At 47.4% G+C, this 19,835-nt stretch overlaps 1 protein-coding gene across 6 annotated transcripts in view; it reads right to left on the reverse strand.

The window, feature by feature from the left end:
• Positions 1 to 19,835, reverse strand: part of rhea (Talin_middle and talin-RS domain-containing protein rhea) — a 411,461-nt gene that overhangs the window by 222,527 nt on the left and 169,099 nt on the right. For all 6 annotated transcript variants that reach the window (XR_013306466.1, XR_013306465.1, XR_013306467.1 and 3 more), the window contains 7 exons: positions 18,987 to 19,242; positions 16,337 to 16,388; positions 16,110 to 16,263; positions 13,492 to 13,593; positions 5,780 to 5,947; positions 2,649 to 2,972; positions 1,894 to 2,037 (listed from right to left, as the gene is read on the reverse strand). Coding sequence is in view for 3 of the 6 variants with exons in the window: in XM_077628096.1 (XP_077484222.1) it covers positions 1,894 to 2,037; positions 2,649 to 2,972; positions 5,780 to 5,947; positions 13,492 to 13,593; positions 16,110 to 16,263; positions 16,337 to 16,388; positions 18,987 to 19,242 (1,200 nt within the window). In the remaining 3 variants the exon portion in view is untranslated. The remainder of the gene's footprint in view (positions 1 to 1,893; positions 2,038 to 2,648; positions 2,973 to 5,779; positions 5,948 to 13,491; positions 13,594 to 16,109; positions 16,264 to 16,336; positions 16,389 to 18,986; positions 19,243 to 19,835) is intronic.

Below are 19,835 nucleotides of genomic sequence, written 5' to 3' on the forward strand. Positions count from 1 at the left end.
AACTATAAGGGTTTCAAACCACCTGCGTGCAGGCTACGTAGACTTCTCACGTATGCGTACGTGAACCCTCTACGTACGTGAAACTAGAAAAAACTATTAATTTGGTTTTCTGCATATTAATTTTTAGACCCACCGTTCTGCTCTGCCTGTCTAACTCATTGATCATGATTTGCAGTTTGTCTCCTGAGTGACTTAGCAAGGCAATGTCATCACTGAACCGCAGATTACTGAGGTATTCTCCATTTATTCTCATTCCCAACTGTTCCCAATTCATGCCTCGGAATACCGCCTGTAAACATGTGGTGCATAGCATTGGCGCGATCGTGTCTCCTTGCCTGACACCCTTCGTTAACAGAATTTTATTGCTGACTTTATAGAGGACTATGGTAGCTTTACAGCTATTACAGATATCTTCCTGTATTTTCACACGAGACTCTTCTACACCCCAATTCCTCAATGCCTGCATGACTGCTGAGGTTTCCACCGAGCCAAATGCTTTCTCGTAATCAATGAAAGCTATATATAGGGGTCAATTGTATTCTGCGCATTTCTCCATCACCTGATTAATAGTGTGAATATGATCTATTGTGGAATATCCTTTATGAAAGCCTGCCTGATCATTTGGTTGATTGAAGTCTAAGGCTGCCCTGACTCTATTAGCGATTACCTTAGTAAATACCTTGAGGAAACGGACAGTAAGCTGATAAGTGTGTAATTTTTCAAGTACCTGATGTCTCCTTTCTTATGAATTAAAATAATGTTAGCGTTCTTCCAAGCTTTCGGTTCGCTCGAGGTCATAAGTAAATAAACAAAAGTAAAAATCAAAATTTCTTGATTTTTGCTTACCCTTCAAGCATACTTGGATGCTGATGTGCAATAAACTGATCTAGTTCCACTCCTCAGTTTTTTGAATATCTGGTTGCAACAGACATCTTTTCCAGGTCCCTTGAGTGTCTCTTGTAAAGATGTTTTACTGTACTGGCATGCCTATGCTGTCCCATCACTTTTCATTTGTCACATTTCATCAGTTTTCATTCCATACTGACTCTCTGAAATATTCGCACTCTTCTCGTGCTATACGCGAATGGAACGCTTTAAACATGTCCATTGTTAATAGTCCAACATTAAGTGCTTTTATCACACTTGTTGAAAATGAACTACTTATATCTCAGTATTTATTATGTTTTTGCCACTGCGAATTTCTTCCTTCTCCTCTTGTTTTCCTCTTGTGGTATAACTATTTGTCTGGCCAATTTCTTGTCACATGCTCTCGTTATATATTTTAACTTCTATTCATATTTGCTGATGCATAATGTTGTGTAATGTTTCGATATGTACTTTGATTAATCATCACTTCTATATTTGCATCTCATTGTACTTTTGAATGCCCTCTCTGTTATGATCCCTGACCGGATTGACAGTATCAAATACATAAATAGAAAAATTTGTTGGAGGCACTTAGATATCTCGTAACTGCGGGAAAGTGAAAGCCATTCGCAACTCATTGCTGCACTGATTTGAATTTGAGTGGTGACATCACGCTGCGCATGCGTAGTTGTTGCTTGGCGGCGGATCACACCACCAGCCAAAGTGGGCAGTTTGCTCACAGTCCAGTTGGCAGGTTGTGATCACATGAGAAAGTCACGTGAGACGTGACAAGGTCACCTAGGATGACCTTGGATGTGACGGACGGACACGGTCACGCGACCTAGGATGTAACGGACAGACACCGCGAGGTCACATGACCGGACAGACGGTCACCACGAGTATGAGCCATTAAAGGCTTTCGCCTTAATACCCAACAGTCTGTAAACGCTGTGCTTGGCATGCAAAGAGAACGTAACAGTGATTGAATGCTCAGAATGCACATCCCAGGTGCTGCAGTGCACCCACCTTGGCTGCCTCAATCATTCGGGCGGTGGCGTCAGCCAAAACTTTGGCGGCGGCCAGGAGCCGTTTCTGTTGGTCGGAGTCTGGCTCCGCCTGGGCCTCACCCTTGATGGCCTGGATCAGGTGGGCTGTCGCTCGGGCCAGCACCTGCAAACCACAACAATTTATGCCCCATTTTAGAGCTCCATCACAACGTTTCCCAAATGCAGTGGATACGTAGGAGATGGACACAGATGGGAAGGCAGACTGAATGAACAGGACGTGTCCTTGCATCTGTGCCTCTGTACAAGGCCCTGCTTTTCCATCACAACCTTTCAGTTCTACTACAATGCAGCAAAGACTCATCTGAGCAAATGGTTGTTTTCCTTTTGTTTTCAGGCACACAGCTTGTCCTCTAACGTACGCCGCTAGAGTGCAGGAATGGCCAGAGTGCATTAGTTGCTGACCAGTGGTACAAAAATCAGCTCATTTCAAGAACATTTCAATAAAACAGGGCACCGTGTGCACACCAAGCTGCAACGTGACAGTCTTGAGCCACCCTGCATTTGTGCCGAAAAGACACTGAAGGTAATGATCGACAATGGCTGATGGATGTTTCTTTCATCCTGGAAATCCTTTTCCCTGAGTGGATAGGGGCGAAGAGAGTCTTGTATGAAAATTTTATTAATAAAGTTGCAATAATGAAACCTCCAGGCTTCATCTATTTTTGTGTGCTAAATCCAAATAGTATCCCAAATTTACAGAAGCAGCCTGCTCACCTTGGCCTGCCGCACCATCTCAGGGGCGTCGCCCGTGCTCGAGAAGAGCCGGTCAGTGGCATCCAAGATGGTGTCCAGCGCCCCGTCATGAGCGGCTGTCGTGGAGCGCGCACGCCGCTCGGGAGCCCCACGGATGAGCAGCAACAACTCCTCGAGGGCGCGGCTCACCTGTGCGGCGGCCGCCCGTAGGTCGGACAGCAGGGGCTCCTGGCGTGTTGCATCCTCGCAGCTGGCCACAATGGCGTCCACGCTTTTGCCCACCTCCTTGGAGGCTTCCGTCAGCTGCTCCTGGCAGCTGGGGCTAGTGATGGTCGGCGCCACGATCTGCACCAATCCAACCAACATACACCTCTCAGTCGCTGGTGTGTGGGATGACATTTGCCAACACTGTCCTGCACCTTTGACAATTGACCACTGACGTCACATCGCAAGCATCTCAACCGACAAACGACCCTTTCGGCTTCTCTACCTGACCTTGCGTTCTGGCCTTGCGCGTCGGCTGTCATATGAGGAAAAATAGGTGTCAGCAGCATGTGGGAACCTTCAACCGGCCAGATAACATCACCTTCCGCAGTCGAGGTGAACCCGACAGCATCCTTCTCTCTCTCGGACTCGACATGTGACGGAGGCGTGTCCCTATGTGTGGTGGTGTGAGTTTGTGCACGTGAGCGAAAGTTTCAGGCCACTCCCACCCCGGCGAGGGCGTCCTCAACCTGGGCAATCTAGGGATGACGAACGACATAAAACTCGACAGCGAGTGCAGCTCCAGATCCCCACTTTTGATTCTCATGCTTGCAAAAATGTAAATAAACACTACTGTACAGTTTCCCTCCTTAACGGAGTCTGACAACGTCATTTGGAGATGGGACCTGCGAGGCTGAACAAGTCAGCCTACTCAAGGGCCCCTCCGTCTCCAGCTCTGGTGGCACCGGTGTCGTTGAAGCCCAATCGCCAACACTGGTGGCGTGCGACGGGGTTGGAGCCCCATCCCCAACAGCACCTTTCAATGTTTCATTCTAAGCCTGTACGAATATTCTATATCATTCGAATAGTAAGGCAATAGATATTTGATCTGAATGTTTGGTATTCGAATCTCGAAGTACTCGTCTTGAGTGAATAATGTGTCTGGAATGCTTGCTTAGTGCAGTTACGGTTCAGTGCACCTTCTCCAGGATGGCACCACAGCATGCGAGCCGTCAAAGCCTTGACTTCCTGGACACTTCCTAGGTGTAAGTGCCAAATGCCCGTATAGCCAGACCTCCGCTGGAGCCAGTCTGCCCATGTGCAAGGCAGCATACGCAAGCAGGCGTAAGCACGGCGCCAAGATCTGTGTGTGTTTGTGCTCTCGTGCTGTCCTGTCACTTGATCTGCGCCATTATTCCGTTAAGATCTATAAATGCCACATCTGGCGCGTGCGCACCGCGGCACTGGCACGGCAGCATGCATCATTAGACTTCACGCGACTTTTCTGACTTCCGCGGGATGGGTCTGAACTGACTGCGGCTCCACATCCACTCTACTTTGCGTGAAATTCGCTAATTAAACACAACAGCGTGAGCACGAGAGGGACATAGCACGACGCACATGGATGTGGGTCCCCCGTTCTTACGCCTGACGCGGGATGGGGCACAGCCACGTGGTGCATGCACCTAAAAGATGTCCATAGAGTCACCATTTAAAAGCAACAGCTATACAACGAAGCAATCGCAATCAAGACCAGCAGTTAGTGGTTGCACAAGTAGATTGGCTACCCCAATTTCCAATGGCCGTTTTTGAAGAAAGTCTACATGGCTTCGATGAGAGTGACAAAGCTTCAATGCACTCTTTCTTTTTCATGTAATGGCCTTGTGTGTTAGAAAAATAGATGACTTTCAAAAAGCCTATTGTGGCATCAAGCCTTTTTTGTTGGCCACAAGTATTCGAAATATTCACTTCAAAATTATTTAAAGAAAAATATGATTTGTTTCAAACCAAAAAAACATCATTCGCGCAAACCTATTCATTACAGCATTCAGTAAGATCCTTTGTCATGTGCACATTAAGCCAAACAGTGACAATTAGACAAAAATCACTGAATGGAGCTGTTATCCAAAGAATTGGAAACAACGTATTATTCTAAAAAATAATGTATTACTAAGTAAAAGCTCCTTAATTTGGCCTTCGTTAAACCAGAAATTCAGATAATTCCAACTGCCAGCTCGGCCCCAGCCAATACCCATGTCAGTCTGCGCCACGAGACTCTTGCTAAGTCGGATGCTACGGGCCTCACATTGGTTGATTCGAACGGGTGCCCGAAGAGAGGCTGTGTCCAGATAACCAGCACGGCAAGAGATCATTGAAATAGCCCTACTCAAAGCCTGAGTTCTGTGCTGCAGGGTTTCCAGTGCACCTTGATGTGCAGCACGACAGCAGGCATGACAACAAATGAATGGCCTCATTTCCGAGAACAGTCCAACCAGTTGGTTTCAGTTTTACTTTTTCCAAACTACACGCCAGTCCACAGTGATGGTGGCTTGATTAGCTAGCATCAGCTGGCCTACCAAACCTCGCTGAGCATCATTTTGGACTTTGATTGGCTCATTGCTGGTGTTTTCGCCCCCCGCCCCCCTTCTAGCCACTTCTTCCAGTGCGCCGAAACTGCGCGATCATCACGTACCGTGCCCTGTTCGTACGGTGAAGCCTCCTTACTTATTAACCAAGGCAAATAATTTTTTTTAGAAATATATGCTGGGCGCCTGATAAGAACCCCACTGTCGTGGTCTTGCAAGCGTTCTGCAGCAGCTTGGAAACTTCCTGTTCCTGTGGTTTCACTGCACTGTAAGCACCAGAAAGCTCCCATAGCGACACTTAGTGGCTTTTCTATTTTGCTAGCATGCAAACAGTGATGTAGCAGGCAGGCCTCCTGAGGTATATATACACAATTTTATTCCAAAACTCTGAAGACAACATCTCAATGAGCTGGCAAACCCCTCAGGCAATGGTGCGAATGATGGGATTCCACGCACGCCAATCCTTTGTGGACTACCTCACGCCACCATCACACCGTCGTGTTGATTTGGTGAAAACTGCCATTCAAGGCTGCTGGCATGACATGTTCTCCCACAGTTAGAAGCATGAAGCTGCTTCCTCACCTTGGCGCAGGCCACCAGCTGGGAGGTGGCCAGGGCACCCTGGGTGGCTGCCCCAATCACTTTGTTCTGCTGGCCTTGGTCGGCACACGTGGAGGCCACGTTCTTCGCCTGCAGCACCAGGGCAGCAGTGGCATTGGCCACCTGCTTGGCCGCTGCCAGGAGCTGGTCCTGCATTGCAACACCTTCCTTTCACTCCCCAACCTTTCGCCACCAACTGGTCTGGTATGGAGCCAGCCTGAATAACACTGGAAATAATGATGCTCCTCCTCACCCCCTTCTTCAAATCATACAGGCAAATGTTCCACAAAAAAGAAATAAAAGAAAACATGCACCCCTCCATGCCCCACCTAGCCCGATTCTGCCCACCCCACATGGGCACAACCAGTGAGAAGTCTCGCCCAGATTGCCCACTGATGTCATCAGAGCAGGGGTGGGGCTAAGAATGAGCAGTAAGGTGTCGCCCTAATTGGCTGCAAGCTGCTGCAAGCAGCAGCAGTTTTAAAGTTATCTGTAAATTATAGGGTCCCCAGAAAGCTTTTAAATTTGACTCGAATACTTACAAAGACCACCTCTACAGATCTACTGCACCAGGATTTGACCATCAAAACTCCTTTCAGGGTCTCTTTAAAGGAGCACCAAAGAGTACTGCTTCCAGGAGAGGTCGAAGACTGCGAAGCATTCCCTTCCGATTTCCACTACACTATATATTGCAAGGATAGGAATAATCGTAAAGGGGGAGGACTAATAGCCATTCATAACATCCTGCCATCTTCCAAATCTGTGATGTCAATAACTTAGAAATAACTTGGGCATGCCTGCACAATGGCCCCAAAAAGATAGCTACCTGTCATTCTTGGATTCCTTGCATCATGAGCTAATGATCATTAAGAATCAGTGTCCTAAAGCGCCAATATTTTTATTTGCCGACTTACATTGTACCCAAATTAACTGGCCTTTGCTCTCAGTTACAAATTCATCACCGGCAAATGACTCAAAACAATTCCTTGAGTTAAACCTTTATTGCAATCTAGAGCAAATAATAACATGTCCCATCAGAGGAAACAACGTCCTTGACCTTGTGCTCACAACCTCGCCCTGCTGACGTAAAAGGTACAACAGTCCTTCCCGGCCTTAGCGACCAAAGCCTTATTCACATCTGTACCTCATTGCCATTGAAAAAGAAATCACCATGCAGCAAGCTAATCAAAGACAGTAAAGGGCTGATTTTGACACTATTAACAATGATCTTGCAGAAAAACCGTACAACAAACTCGAATTGGCAGCGAACAAGAACGCCCTGTTGCAATCGCAATATCAGCATGTTCCAACTGCTCTTATAAAATCAAACTCTGGCGCATACTTTCTACGAAGACAAACTCACGATGCCAAACTCGCGGACGTTAGCGGTGAACTCGTTAAAAGTGAGGAGTATGCAACCGCTTTCAACAAATACATCAATTTTTTCTGCTGCTAATGTTTCAACCAATTCACATATTCCTGAGGACTCCCCCCAAAAATGCTCGAAATCAAAATTAACCCTGAAGGCATATGTAAGCTTATTACATGTCTCAAACTATCAACATCTGCTGGCTGCAAACAAATGAACAGGAAATTACTAAGAAACAACATGTTATTTTCCCGCTGGACACTGCATCTGATCTTTGCACAATCTCTAGAAACTGGCGTTACTGAAAAAAGGCTCAAATTATGCAAATATCTAAAACAGACGACCCTGTAAACTACCACACCATTTCTCACTAGCATTCCGTCAAAATTACTTGAGCACATTATTTCCTTTAATCTAACGGCTCACCTAGTACCTGTTAATTTTTTTTACCCCAATCAGCATGATATCGTTAAGAGCAATTAGAAGGAGAACCTCCGGAGACGAGACGTAAAACTGTGGCGGTCCCCAAGTGGTCCGAGCGCGCGAGCGGGAGAGAACCATCGTCTTTCTCCACGGATGCAGGCGCTTTTTCTTCTTCCACAGTGGCACATATCACTGCCCCCACTTCTGCAGCATCGCCACAGTGCGGCTAGGAGGGAAATATCAGCAAAATACAGCTGCAGTGAACCGCTGTTCAGTCAGGGAGTCTGTCGTGGTAAGGCTTCATGCGAACAATGGGCACGACTTCAGTACGGTGCGACCGACGCGATGAACAAGCCGCTTGGACGGGAGTAACTGCATACGTTACATCACTGATGCGGCGCACTTCTTCGTAAGGGCCGAAGTATCTGCGCAGCAACTTTTCAGAAAGGCCGCGGCGACGAACAGGTGTCCACACCCACACCAAGTCGCCAGGCGCATAACTGACGAAGCGGCGTCAGTCTCCTGTTGGCGGTTAATTCGCAGGCGTGCCAATTGCCGCGCTTCCTCAACATGCTGAACGAAGGTGTTTGCGTTGAGGTCAGCGTCAGAGTCGCAGTAGGGGTCAACGGGCAACATAGCATCCAACGGAGTGGTCACTTGCCGACCGAAGACAAGCTGAAAGGGGGTCAGTCGGATTGTCTCCTGCAGGGCGGTGTTGTAGGCAAACGTTACGTACGGAAGAATGGTATCCCAAGTTCGATGCTCGACGTCAACATACATAGAAAGCATGTAGGCTAGAGTGCGGTTGAGTCGTTCTACCAACCTGTTTGTTTGTGGGTGATAGGCCGTAGCACGTCGATGGCTGGTGTGCGTCAGAGTCATCACGGACTGGGTTAAGCGGGCAGTGAAAGCAGTTCCCCGGTCAGTAACAACAACGGCGGGGGCTCCATGACGCAGGACAATGTTGTGCACGAAGAACTGCACCACTTCAGCAGCAGTGCCTTTGACAAGAGACGTGGTCTCAGCGTACCGTGTCAGGTAGTCGGTGGCAGTGACGATCCAACGCTTTCCAGATGAAGACTTCGGAAAAGGGCCAAGGAGGTCCATGCCCACTTGGTGAAAAGGGGTCTTCGGTGGTTCGACGGGGTGAAGAAATCCGGCTGGTTTCAACGGAGGTATCAATATTTTGCAGCATTTAGATGACCTTGTTCAGATCGATGCCATTTTCTTAAGCCTTTTCAAAAACATCTGACCGTGTTTCCCATACCCTTCTTTTAAAATTCTATACGAGTGCAAATTACGTCACCGCTATCATGGGCTACATATGTAAAAGCCATCTGCTCCAAGGCATCATGCACACTTGGTTTCTTCCGGAGCAGTCGAAAATCCACATCTTCTGAGGCTAAACAGTTGGCATACATAACGTTTGTCTGTCCGAACCTAGAATACAGTTGATCCCGGATATATCGAACTCGAAGGGGATTGCGAAATAGTTCGATATATCGATAATTCGAAATATAAAATATGCATGTCAAAAGCTTCTCTAACAACTTCACACATCTAAAGGCAGTTTCCCGATGTCGTGACTAACGGCAACTTACCGATCTGTGCCTCCAAGGCACGTAAAAAAAAAAACAAAAATACAGCACAATAACCAGAGCACTTTATTTCGGTAGGAAAAAATCTGCGACCTTTGCCTGCTTTTTCTTCTGCACCATCAAGTTCATTAAGCTGTCCTCAAGCTTGTTGACTCTGTCCAAACGAGAAAGGCCAGCTCCTTCCATTGTGCCACAACAGCGGCGAATGACGCTGAAAGCTGATGCAAGTTCAGCTGCAGTGCATGGTGGTTGGTCCTCTTCGTCGGAACCCTTGCTGCTGCTCGAGTCTGCGTCCTCGTCACCCATGATGTCAGCCACAATCTCCACATAAGCGCAATCCGCTACAGCTTGCACGCCGTTGTCAGCACTGACGAAATCACATGCTGTAACGCCGCCTGGGAATGCCGAGGGCTCGCGAAATTTGCTGTCCAGGCATCCAGCGTCATCATCTTTCTTCACTGTCAAGACATCCGTTGTCTGCAGCTACCACAAAGCCTGCTTTGCGGAAGCAGTTCACAATTGTGCTTTTCTTCACGTCGTTCCAAGCACCAGCCGACTTTTTCTCGTCAGCCTCCACCCGTCGAAAGATGTCCGCCTTTGTTGAAAAATCCGAATTCTTGCGTTTTTTCGCGGCCATGGCTCAGGAACACGTGCCAAAAGCGGAAAGAAAAACGCACTGCACCACACGAATCTCAAGCCTTCGCGTTGGCCTCGTGAATAAAAGGAACAAAGCGAATCGAAAGATGCACCGCTTCGCGTCTCCGCACTACCACAAGCCCAAGCTGCACTGACCTCGTTCGTCTCGCTGCGCCAGCGACGTCAGCCAACCAAAACACAGGAAACGGGCGCCTGCGGTCAGCGTGGTTTCTCCCTCCTGCCCGCTTCCCTTCCACACCCAATTGCACTCCGAGTGCTCCTCGTCACGTGCCTTTTACCCACACGCCCCTTTCTCAGAGTGCGGGACGGAGCGCGTGAGATCGCGGGAACACCGCGAGACCTTCGTGAGGAGAAGCGCACTTGCGGGGGTGGGATGCGGTGGGAGAAGTGCACTTGCCAAGCGCACTTGTGGGGATGGGATGCGATGGGAGAAGCGCACTTGCAAGGGTGGAGTATGGTGGGAGAAGTGCACTTGCCGGGGCGCAGCTCAGCACGGAGTTCTATACATCGATAAGCCAGTGCACGGGAGTTCTATATACGCGAAAAATAGCGCTATACTTTTGCATGGGATTCCCAAGGGGATTTTTCAACTGTTCGATATAGGCAATAATTTGATATATCCGGGATCGAGTGTACATGTCATCTGTCTGGAATCCTTTCCAAGAGTTTCTCATCTGAGACCTAGAAGCAATTCAAAACCGAGCTGCCTGTTTTATCACATCGTAATACTTAATGGATACCAGCGTCTCTTTACTAAAAGGATCCCTCGGCCTTCCAACACTTCAAACCCGCTGTGTAATTACATGTCAGTGCCTTTTCCACTCTTTTTTTTACTGCTCACCAAGACATTCCTTCCCATCATGTGGGTAGCTCCAAGTGCAAAGCAGACTCCCGAATGGCACATTTAGGCAACATTTTACAGTGTGTAGTGAAGTGATACTGTCCACATTTTTTTCTTAAATTTAGGCATTTTTTTATTCTTCTGGACCAAGAAAAAAAGATGTTTGTTTACCTATTTTAATGCACCCGTATAAGAGTTTTAAAAGAAGGTTATGGGAAACACTATGGAAAAGCTGCTATGCGCCGCTTGTTACGCTTCGCCTCTTGGCGTCTCCGCTTGGCAAGACATTCTTCTCTTTGCTCAGGCGTCTCTGCCGCTCGTTTAGCCTTCTTATGTTCATTCTTTCTCTGCAGAACGGCCAAGTGCCAGGCAACGACTTCTGGGTCTAAAGAATTGATCTTCTCCTGACGATACCGCCGCATAGCGGTGGCTAGAGTCTCCTATTTGCCACTCATACGAAGCGATTGTGATACACCGAATCGTATCACCTCAGCTTTTATCCACACAGCTGCACATACGCAGTTTATCCACACGACCCCACACGCGGCCGAGCTCTGATGTCGTGCCCTGCGCATCTGCTGCCCATCTCCGGCTGCCGTGCGTGCGCAATATCGGCCTCCCAGAATCACAGAGAAATGCTCGACTCGGTAGCGTAGTGTAGCTCTCGCTGCCTAGCCACTTCCCATACACTCACTGACCCACTGCGCATTACTTGACATTAGAACTGCTAAAACCGCACCGTGTCGGCTGTACCTTGTTTTGAGTGCCTGTCTTTGCATTGTTTAGCTACTGCTTTTAGGTCATATGCTACTGTGCTGCTTTTTCCTTTTTGCCTCCACCCCACACTGTATGCACCCTTTTTGTAATGCCTGAAAAAAACAGTACAGTCGAGTCCTGCTTCAAAGAAATTCGCTGAGAAATTTCCTTATAAAGGGAAGCTTTGTTGTCGTAAAATCAGTCACAACATATTGACAGATTGGACAGGCTGCTTCATGAACAACACAAATTTGTCAAGTTTTTGTCTTAAAAATTGAAAATTGGTTTCTGAGGAAAGGCTGCAGTATCTGTCTCACATCTTGGCAGACACCTGAATGAGACTGGCCCCAAAGGAAGGGATAAAAGAGGGACTGAGAAAAAAAAGGAAGAAAGAGGTGCTGTAATAGAGGGCTTGGGAATAATTTCCACCACCTACGGATCTTTAACATGCACTGACATCGCACAGCACACCTCTGCATTTCTCCATCAGTCTGGTTAGAACCTGGATAGGATAGTCTGGATCTTTTGGTCTTTCGCTGTTTCCACTGGAAATCAGCATCGTGGCGATTTCCTTGCCACTCCAAAAATCTAAAATCACTGAATCGCTATCGCGTAATAAATGCACCCGCTACATTTGCTATCAAAACCAATATTTTTTTCAGAATGTGTTTTAAAGGCGCTCTTGCTTTCGTCGTGCGTGAACCCGTATTTAGACCATGCTGCTTGGAGGCATTTTAGCGTGGAATATGCATATGTGCGCCCGCGTCACAGCACGTTGAGTAGCGGTCATAGCACGTCAAAATCAATGCTTTAGACGACATGCCAACTCGGATCCTTCCAAGACGTTTTACGTTTTGCAACCCTAGGAACATACCAGCGGAGTGACGTTCTGTTGTGGCATCCCCTAAAAACCACCAACACACAGTGGCTGTACTGTATTTGGCCAGTGCTGGAGTGTACCAGATGGAAAAAAAGAAAAAAATGAATGCAGATAGCTCACCTAATCAGGATATACAAAGGGAAAGCTGTCTACGTTCATGTGTGTTCATTGGAATTGGCATTGACAATGTTCTAGACGCCATGATCTCCAGACTCCTGTTGACGCTGTTTTCTCTCTCGCCCCACATCAATGTGGCGTAGTTCGCCCAACTTTTCCTCTGATATGTTAGAAGCACTTGGCTCACTTTCCAATGTCTGGCAGCGATACCAGACTCAGGTTAAGCTGTGATTGAGGTTAAGTTGATCTTTTCTTGTGACTACTCAAAAAAAATTTCACTGTTATACCTCCAGAAAGCTGTTTTCTCATATATATTTTTCCTCTGAATCTTGTAAAAAGGCTGCAGAGTTAGGCAAATGTGGCAGAAGGCTAGTTCAACATTCCCTGTGTTCCCACTGGTATGACAAGGCATACTTAGAACCTTTCTTCCTAAATTATTGCGGCACAGTGTCCGTAGAGATAAGAAGATTTCATGCACGACTCCTAAAATTCACAAATTTTGAAAAACCAGCAACATCTTGACTTGCACTACGGTCCTAGCAATGTGACAGAACAAACAGGGATAAAACAGATAAAATAGTCACGAAAAAAAAAATCTGCTCCACAAGGTTAGCATCTAGGCAGAAAACTGTAACGGTGAAAAACATGCATCGTTTCAGTATTTCTTATTAATGCACAGCTGTTGCAGGTCCAGAAAAAAATTTTTTAGAGTACATCCCTGTCAATTTCAGCAATAGAAGAACTTCAGGACAGCATAAAGAAATGAGGCATACAAGAGGACCCAACAATTGTCGAAAAATCAAGTTTTGGGTGATTTTCTGGGACTTAAAAGCCACCTCCCCTCCCTTAAAAACCACCGGCAATCTGCCCTGCCCATGCTGATTTCTTCTTCTTCTTGATTTCAGGTAGGTTATGCTTATTCCCTAACCCACTCTGCTTTCATTAAAGTCACGCCTACCATTTCCTTTGCCATAAAAACAAAAAGCCCCCAGTGCAAATGAACCTGAGCAGCAGCCACACATGCACACGCCCATTGAAAGGCAGCAGATGTACCTGGAGCTCAGTGTCTGCTTCGTCCTCTTCGCCAATAGTGTAGAGGACGGCATGGCTGGCCTCCCCAACTCGGCTGGCAGCGTTCAGCAGGTTCTGGCGAGGCTGGAGACAGGCACGAGCCTCACTCAGTGGATGCTCTCAACTCACACCAAAAGAAAATAACTTAAGATGGACTGAAGTTGGCCTTTGTCATTAGATTGTCACAATCAAACAAAAAAAAGACTGCTTTGCAAAAGGGGCACAGAACTGCTTTCTGCTAAGCACCGTTTAAAACTGAACGGAGACACCTCAGTGTCTCCTGAACTTGTACGAACTTGTACAGATGTGCCATCAAAAGTAAATGGAAAGAGATATTAGCGAAAAAAAACTTAACTTCACCACCCTTACTTTGCACATCCTTGAATTGATTAATGAAGCCCAATTGTGATTTTGCAAATTACACAATGATCAATAAATATGGACCATTATGCTTTCTATATAAATAAATTAAATTTTTTCGGAAAAGTCTTCCATTTACTTTTGACGGCGGGTGTACAGCTAGTGAAAATGGTTATGCAAAAACCATATGCTCTAAATACGATCGGACACATTGGAAATGACCTGCAAAAATCGCCACCCCAATTCTTAAAGCTGAAAAAGCAGCAACCATTACTAGTTGCCAGAAGTGACAAAAGACTTGCAATCACAACCAACCCGGTCAGATGTGTCTGCTCATTTCAGAGGTGCTACAAGTATTCTTATTAAAGAGAGAGAGGGGGGGGGCTTGGCTTCTCGCATTTCCCGCCCCATTTAACATGTACTACAGTGAAACCTCATTATAACAAACTGGTAAAAAATCGTAAAACAGTTCAATATAGCCGAAATTCATAATATAAAATTTCACCAAAAGAACTCGCAATGGAGAAGTTAAATTTAATCAGTAAAAGAACAGCAACTGGGAGAGACTTTTTCCGTAATTTCAGAACCATTTGGAAGCCGCTCGCGGCAATCGCAGAGGCTAAAAAAAAAAAATGAGCAGGAAACGCTAGTTAAGTTGGCTTCAATGGGAGCTAGGGTGGCTTCCTCGCATTATAACGGTGTCACGAAAAAAATTGGATGCCACGGCGAAACCTATCGCTGTTTTCACCACCTCCGCTGCATGATAGTCGACGACAGAGAATGGCTGCTGGTAAACTACGACAAATGACAGTGTCACTGGTTCCGGGGCACTGCCGTTGGGTGCGAGAAGCACAAAAGGCCAGGCACAAACTGCTTGGCTGTCAGCTTTTCGCACCGCTATGTGTTCTGTGGCGCTGTTGGCAAAGCCTGAACTGTGGTGCGAATGCTTGCCGCTCCACCACCAGTCAATTGTATAGTAAGGCAAAGCCTGTTGCTTGCCATCCCACTGGGTACATACTGGAGCTCGGCAGTTCGATATATCTGCTTCATGGCAAACCGTGTTCAATATATGGAGTAAGAAATGCATAAGTTTGTTGAAAATGTTTAGGAACAGTTCAATATAGCCACTAATTTGCAATATTCGTGTTCGTTATAATGAGGTTTGTCTGTAAATGGCCTCTTATATGGGCTGAGGCTCCCATAAGAACATTGGGGTGGGGGGAGCTCTGATGACCCCCCCCCCCCCCTTGGTACTGGTAACCTAACCTCCTAACCAAGGCACACACCACAAGAAAATGGCGCAGCACACTGTGGCATGAAGTCAACCCATCACGGCCACAGAGCAAGAATGGTCAGGTCATCTGAAATGCACCGACTCGGCTAAGGGGTGGAGGATGCTTCAATGCCAGTGCTTCTGCTAGACGCAGCCTTGATGAAGCACAGCGAGCCATATTGTGGGCTGCTTTTCGTGCTGAGAGTACGTGGGCTGGGGAGCTTCACACATCAAGCATCAGTTTGCGGCGTGACCTTGTGGTTCCAAAGGGCCGTCACTTCACTGGGTTTGCAGGTCAATTGAGATCGAGCCTTCTCACATAGCACACTAGGGCCGCTAGCATAGAGCAAATAAGACAGTTTAATTCCCAGTATAATCTTATTCAAAGGGTCCAAACTCTTTCTTGGTTTTGAAGAAAGAAAAGGCATTTTACTGGCTCACTTTGTTGGTGGACACCTGAACTTTGCAGTGAGAAAAAACAAAATATACTAACTGGCAACTGAAGCTTTTAGCGGGGTTCCTGTTTCTTTTTTCTCAAGGCCTGGTTGAGGTGTCCACGGACAAAGTGAGCCAGTTATGCGCTTTTCCTTTCCTCAAAACCAAAAGAGGGTTTAAACTGCAAATAAGGTGACTGGGAACTAGACTGTCTTACTTGCTTCGTGCAAGCGGGCTCAGACCATCAAATTACCTGAGCTGGTGCAGGCCACTGGTTCGGATTGTGGTAAAATTTACATTAGAAATTACAGGGCCACAGAAATGTTATGCATTATCTCGGATTTCGGATATGCATTTCCGGGATTTCTGATTAACCCAGTTGGAATTACCATGGTTTCACTGTAAATAAACAACTACCTACAATGCCTAGGCAGACACGCACATATTCTGGCCTTGGAAAGGTGAGACAGCTTGTGCCTTGAGCTATGATATGAAACCTGCGTGATGCTGCATCATGGAAGAGGGCACTTACCTCCTTGTTCTGGGGTTCAGCTGCACGCAGTAGGTCAGAGAAGGCACTGCAGAGGCGCCTGGCCGCATCCAGGAGCTTCTCGCCCGAGTCCTCATCGTCCATTAGGGCGGCGATCATCTTGACGTCCTTGGACATCTCTGGCAGGTTGCTGGCACTGGAAAGAGAAGCGCAGAGTCCAGACCATGCCTCCCCCCAAGCTAGGCTTCTCTTCCTCCGAATGCACTCACATGGTGGTGATGGCTGCTCCAACGGCCGGCTGGTCGACTTCCTCCGGTGGCCCTGCACAGACAATGCAAAGTAAACTGTCTGGCTTTATGCAGCCTTTTGGCCGCATCACTACAGCAGTACCCCTAGGATACGGTTTCTAATAAATGTGAAAAGGTGTACGGTTGAACCTCAACACAACAAACTTTAATCTGACGAAACCCTTGATGTAGCAAAGTATTCTGAAACCAGCCTTCCTTCATATCCCTACCCATGAGCTGCTGACAAAACACACCGCTGTGTCGTTGATGTGCTCGGGGCCTCGCAAAGGATGATACAGTGAAATCAAAAACTCACTAAGGGTGCATCACACACAAGGTGCTGTTCGCAATACAGGTACCAACATGGTTCGTGAGCTCGCAACGCCAGTAAGATGCAGAGAAATCTCTACAACCATACAAACAACAAGCAACTTTGTCTTTTTTTTATGCGTTAGCTTTTCTTAGCGTGTACTCTGTTTTGAGCTGTCAGCAGCACAGACCCTAACAATGCGTGAAGATTCTGTGTGCCAATAACGTCATGGCATGTTTATCTTTGAACGAGAGTTCGTGGGTGGGTAACATGCTCAGCGAACTTGGCAGAGCACCAAGAATCTGTGTGCCCTTGACACGAGCGCGGCTGGCAGTGGCTTGCTCAGCCTGTTTCTGCATGCCCAGCTGCACCAGTGCCTGCTTAGAAAGCCGGCGAGTGCTCGAGTATTGGAGAGCAGCCTAGCAGTTTAAACCAGTATGCTTTAAAACATCCTCCACACTGAAATGCTAAGGAGGAAGCAGGAATTTCAAACCCCCACGAAATTCAGCAAGCTAGAGATCGGGAGCAAAATCCCAAACACCCCTCGCTCCGCAGCTAACAATTAAGCATTCGCATTACACATTCGCAACTGTACTGCGAGTTTTTTAACCTCGCGTTAAAAAAGTGCACGTGACGTTCAGAGCCGGTGTTAAGCATGTTCGGTTTATCTTGCCGCAACTGGTCAGCGCCATTGAATTGTGCTGTAATACAGCAAACACCTTTCGAAAGCGAATGATGCTAAACACTGGCGACACGAACACAGCTGACCGCACGGCTCTGTTGGTGATAAATAGTTTGGTGGGCAAACGTGCGGGCGGATGTATGATATGAACGTTTGGGTCTCGCAAAAAAATACGTCAAAACTTTTTTTTCCTGCGTAACAAACCCTCCGCTCAAACTGATGTAAACTCTTCCGAAAAAAAAAAAAAAAAGTGGGCTCATTATGTGAATAATTACGGTATATGAGAAAACATACGATCCAACAATATGCAGATTTTGAGTATTTTCACTCGAGAATAAGTGCAGAATACATTTAGTCGCAGTTTCACTTTTTGCAAAGGCTGTTCGATGTTTGTTGCTGCAAGATCTGAAAAGTTTTCGTTGTGCTTCTGGAGTAGTATCCACATTTGCAATGCCCTAAAGAGCAGCTATTTCAATGCACAGAACCGGCATCCTCACCCCGCGTGCGGCGGCCGATGGTGGCCGTTGATAAGCAGCACACCGCACCAGCCCACTCACCACACGTGGCCGCAGATTGCAGCTGCTGATAAGCTGCGGTGGCAGCACGTTAATGCATTCACGTTCTACTCTTAATAGGCGTCGTCCAAGTTTTTTTTTTTTTTTTTTTACTTTCAACCACACACTCAGCACTCAAGGAAGTGTCGATAGTTGATGGAAGGGCCGCTGTTCAATCGCGGTGGCACCGCCACTCGGAACTGCAGCGGCGCCGGGGAGTGTTGGTAGCTGACGGAAGAGCAGAGGCCGCTCATGTGTAGTTTCTCTCTGGCTCTGACGCATTTGACTACTGCCGGCCGCATCAGCCGCGTTTCACAAGCTTTTAATGTAGTGCTTTGTTATTCGTCATTTGTGCTCCGGGTCCGGTAAGCGACCGTCACTCGCTCACGGCTACATTCAAGATGGCTGTCGTTCTTTGCGCCGAAGAAACGAACCAGTGAGCAACGGGCCACAAGTTCGACGTTCGCAACGGTGATTCAGGTGTGGCAGCTGCAGTGAGGTAAAATGTTCAGCTGTTCCATGCGATGTCGTGATGTGGTTGTTTGCGAAGTGCGGGATTTCGCTGCACAACAATGTTAGAACGACGAGCTGTGAGACCACAGCAGCGATCACGATGGCAGCGTTAGTGAGGACGATGGCGCAAGTGTGGACGAGTAATCCAGTGACTAATACATTTTTGTTTTGACACGTGCCCATGGGCGCGCCCACACATGGCAGCGGATAGCGGTTGGCGATAAGCGGAGGCTGGAGGGTAGTGATATCGCGTTCTATCATTAAAGGCCAAGCATAAAAGACCTCCAAGTTTTTTCTGTTTTCTTTTTTTTTGTTTCAGAAATGTGATGTGAAGGGGTCGACTTACATTCGAGTTGATTTACAATCATGTAAATACAGTAGCTTCCCAATGCACCCCTGTAGGCCCCTTTTGTGCTTCCCTAGTTTTGGCAGTGGAATCAATAACTACTCCATTGAAGCAAAGGTTTAGTCAAAGACCCTTTACCCAAATATTTCACTCACAAGAAAGGCCAGAGAATCAAGCCTCCCCCCCCCCCAAAAAAAAAGAGGTTGGCATGAGCTGAAAGGGCGCACCTGCAGTGAGGGTGACCACCTTGGCAGTGGCGGCGTTCATGGCAGCGATCTGAGAGCTGACATTCTGGCGGTGCGTGTCTAGGTGGCTCTGGCGCCACTGCAGGGATGTGGGGTCTGAGCCCAGCTGGGGCCGGGCCTGGGGCACCTCCAGCTCCCGCAGCGAGGCCTGCACTGCATCCCGGCCCGCACCCAGGCTGCCCAGCAACGCCCGCTGGGGCTCTGATGGCAGCGCCCGCACGTGCGGCTGCTGCGCGGGCTGTAGGTGAACGAGAGGGCCATTACTTTCAAGATAACGTCTCCATAACCCAAGGAATTCACAAAGTACTGCCAACTTGGCAACAAGCTTTCAGTACAACTCCTAACCTTTGGGCCAGTGTCATTGATCGAATGACCAAAAATGAAACTGCATGGCCCACTGATCCCATGGTTCTTTGTTACAATGCTTATCAACAGATGACATGACCACAGTGTTCCTAATTAATGTTTGCGTTCTTGTTTTTCTGCACTGTTCCTTTCCTTTTAAGCATGTCAAGCATGTTTCCTTTATCTCACTGCGATTGGCCAGTGCCATCAATTAACATAAGATCATCGGATCATGCCGTGATACAGCAAAAACCTTTCAGAGTAAATGATGCTAAACACTGGCAACACAAACGTAGCTGACTGCGTCATCATCATCATCAGCCTGACTATGCCCACTGCAGGGCAAAGGCTTCTCCCATGTTTCTCCAATTAACTCTGTCCTCTGCCAGCTGCGACCACTGTATCCCCAGAAAAATCTTGATCTCAACTGCCCACCTAACTTTCTGCCACTCCCTGCCACACTTCCATTCCTTTGGAATCCAGTCC

This window comes from Amblyomma americanum, chromosome 6 (assembly GCF_052857255.1).
Source record: "Amblyomma americanum isolate KBUSLIRL-KWMA chromosome 6, ASM5285725v1, whole genome shotgun sequence".
Taxonomy (NCBI): Eukaryota; Metazoa; Arthropoda; class Arachnida; order Ixodida; family Ixodidae; genus Amblyomma; species Amblyomma americanum.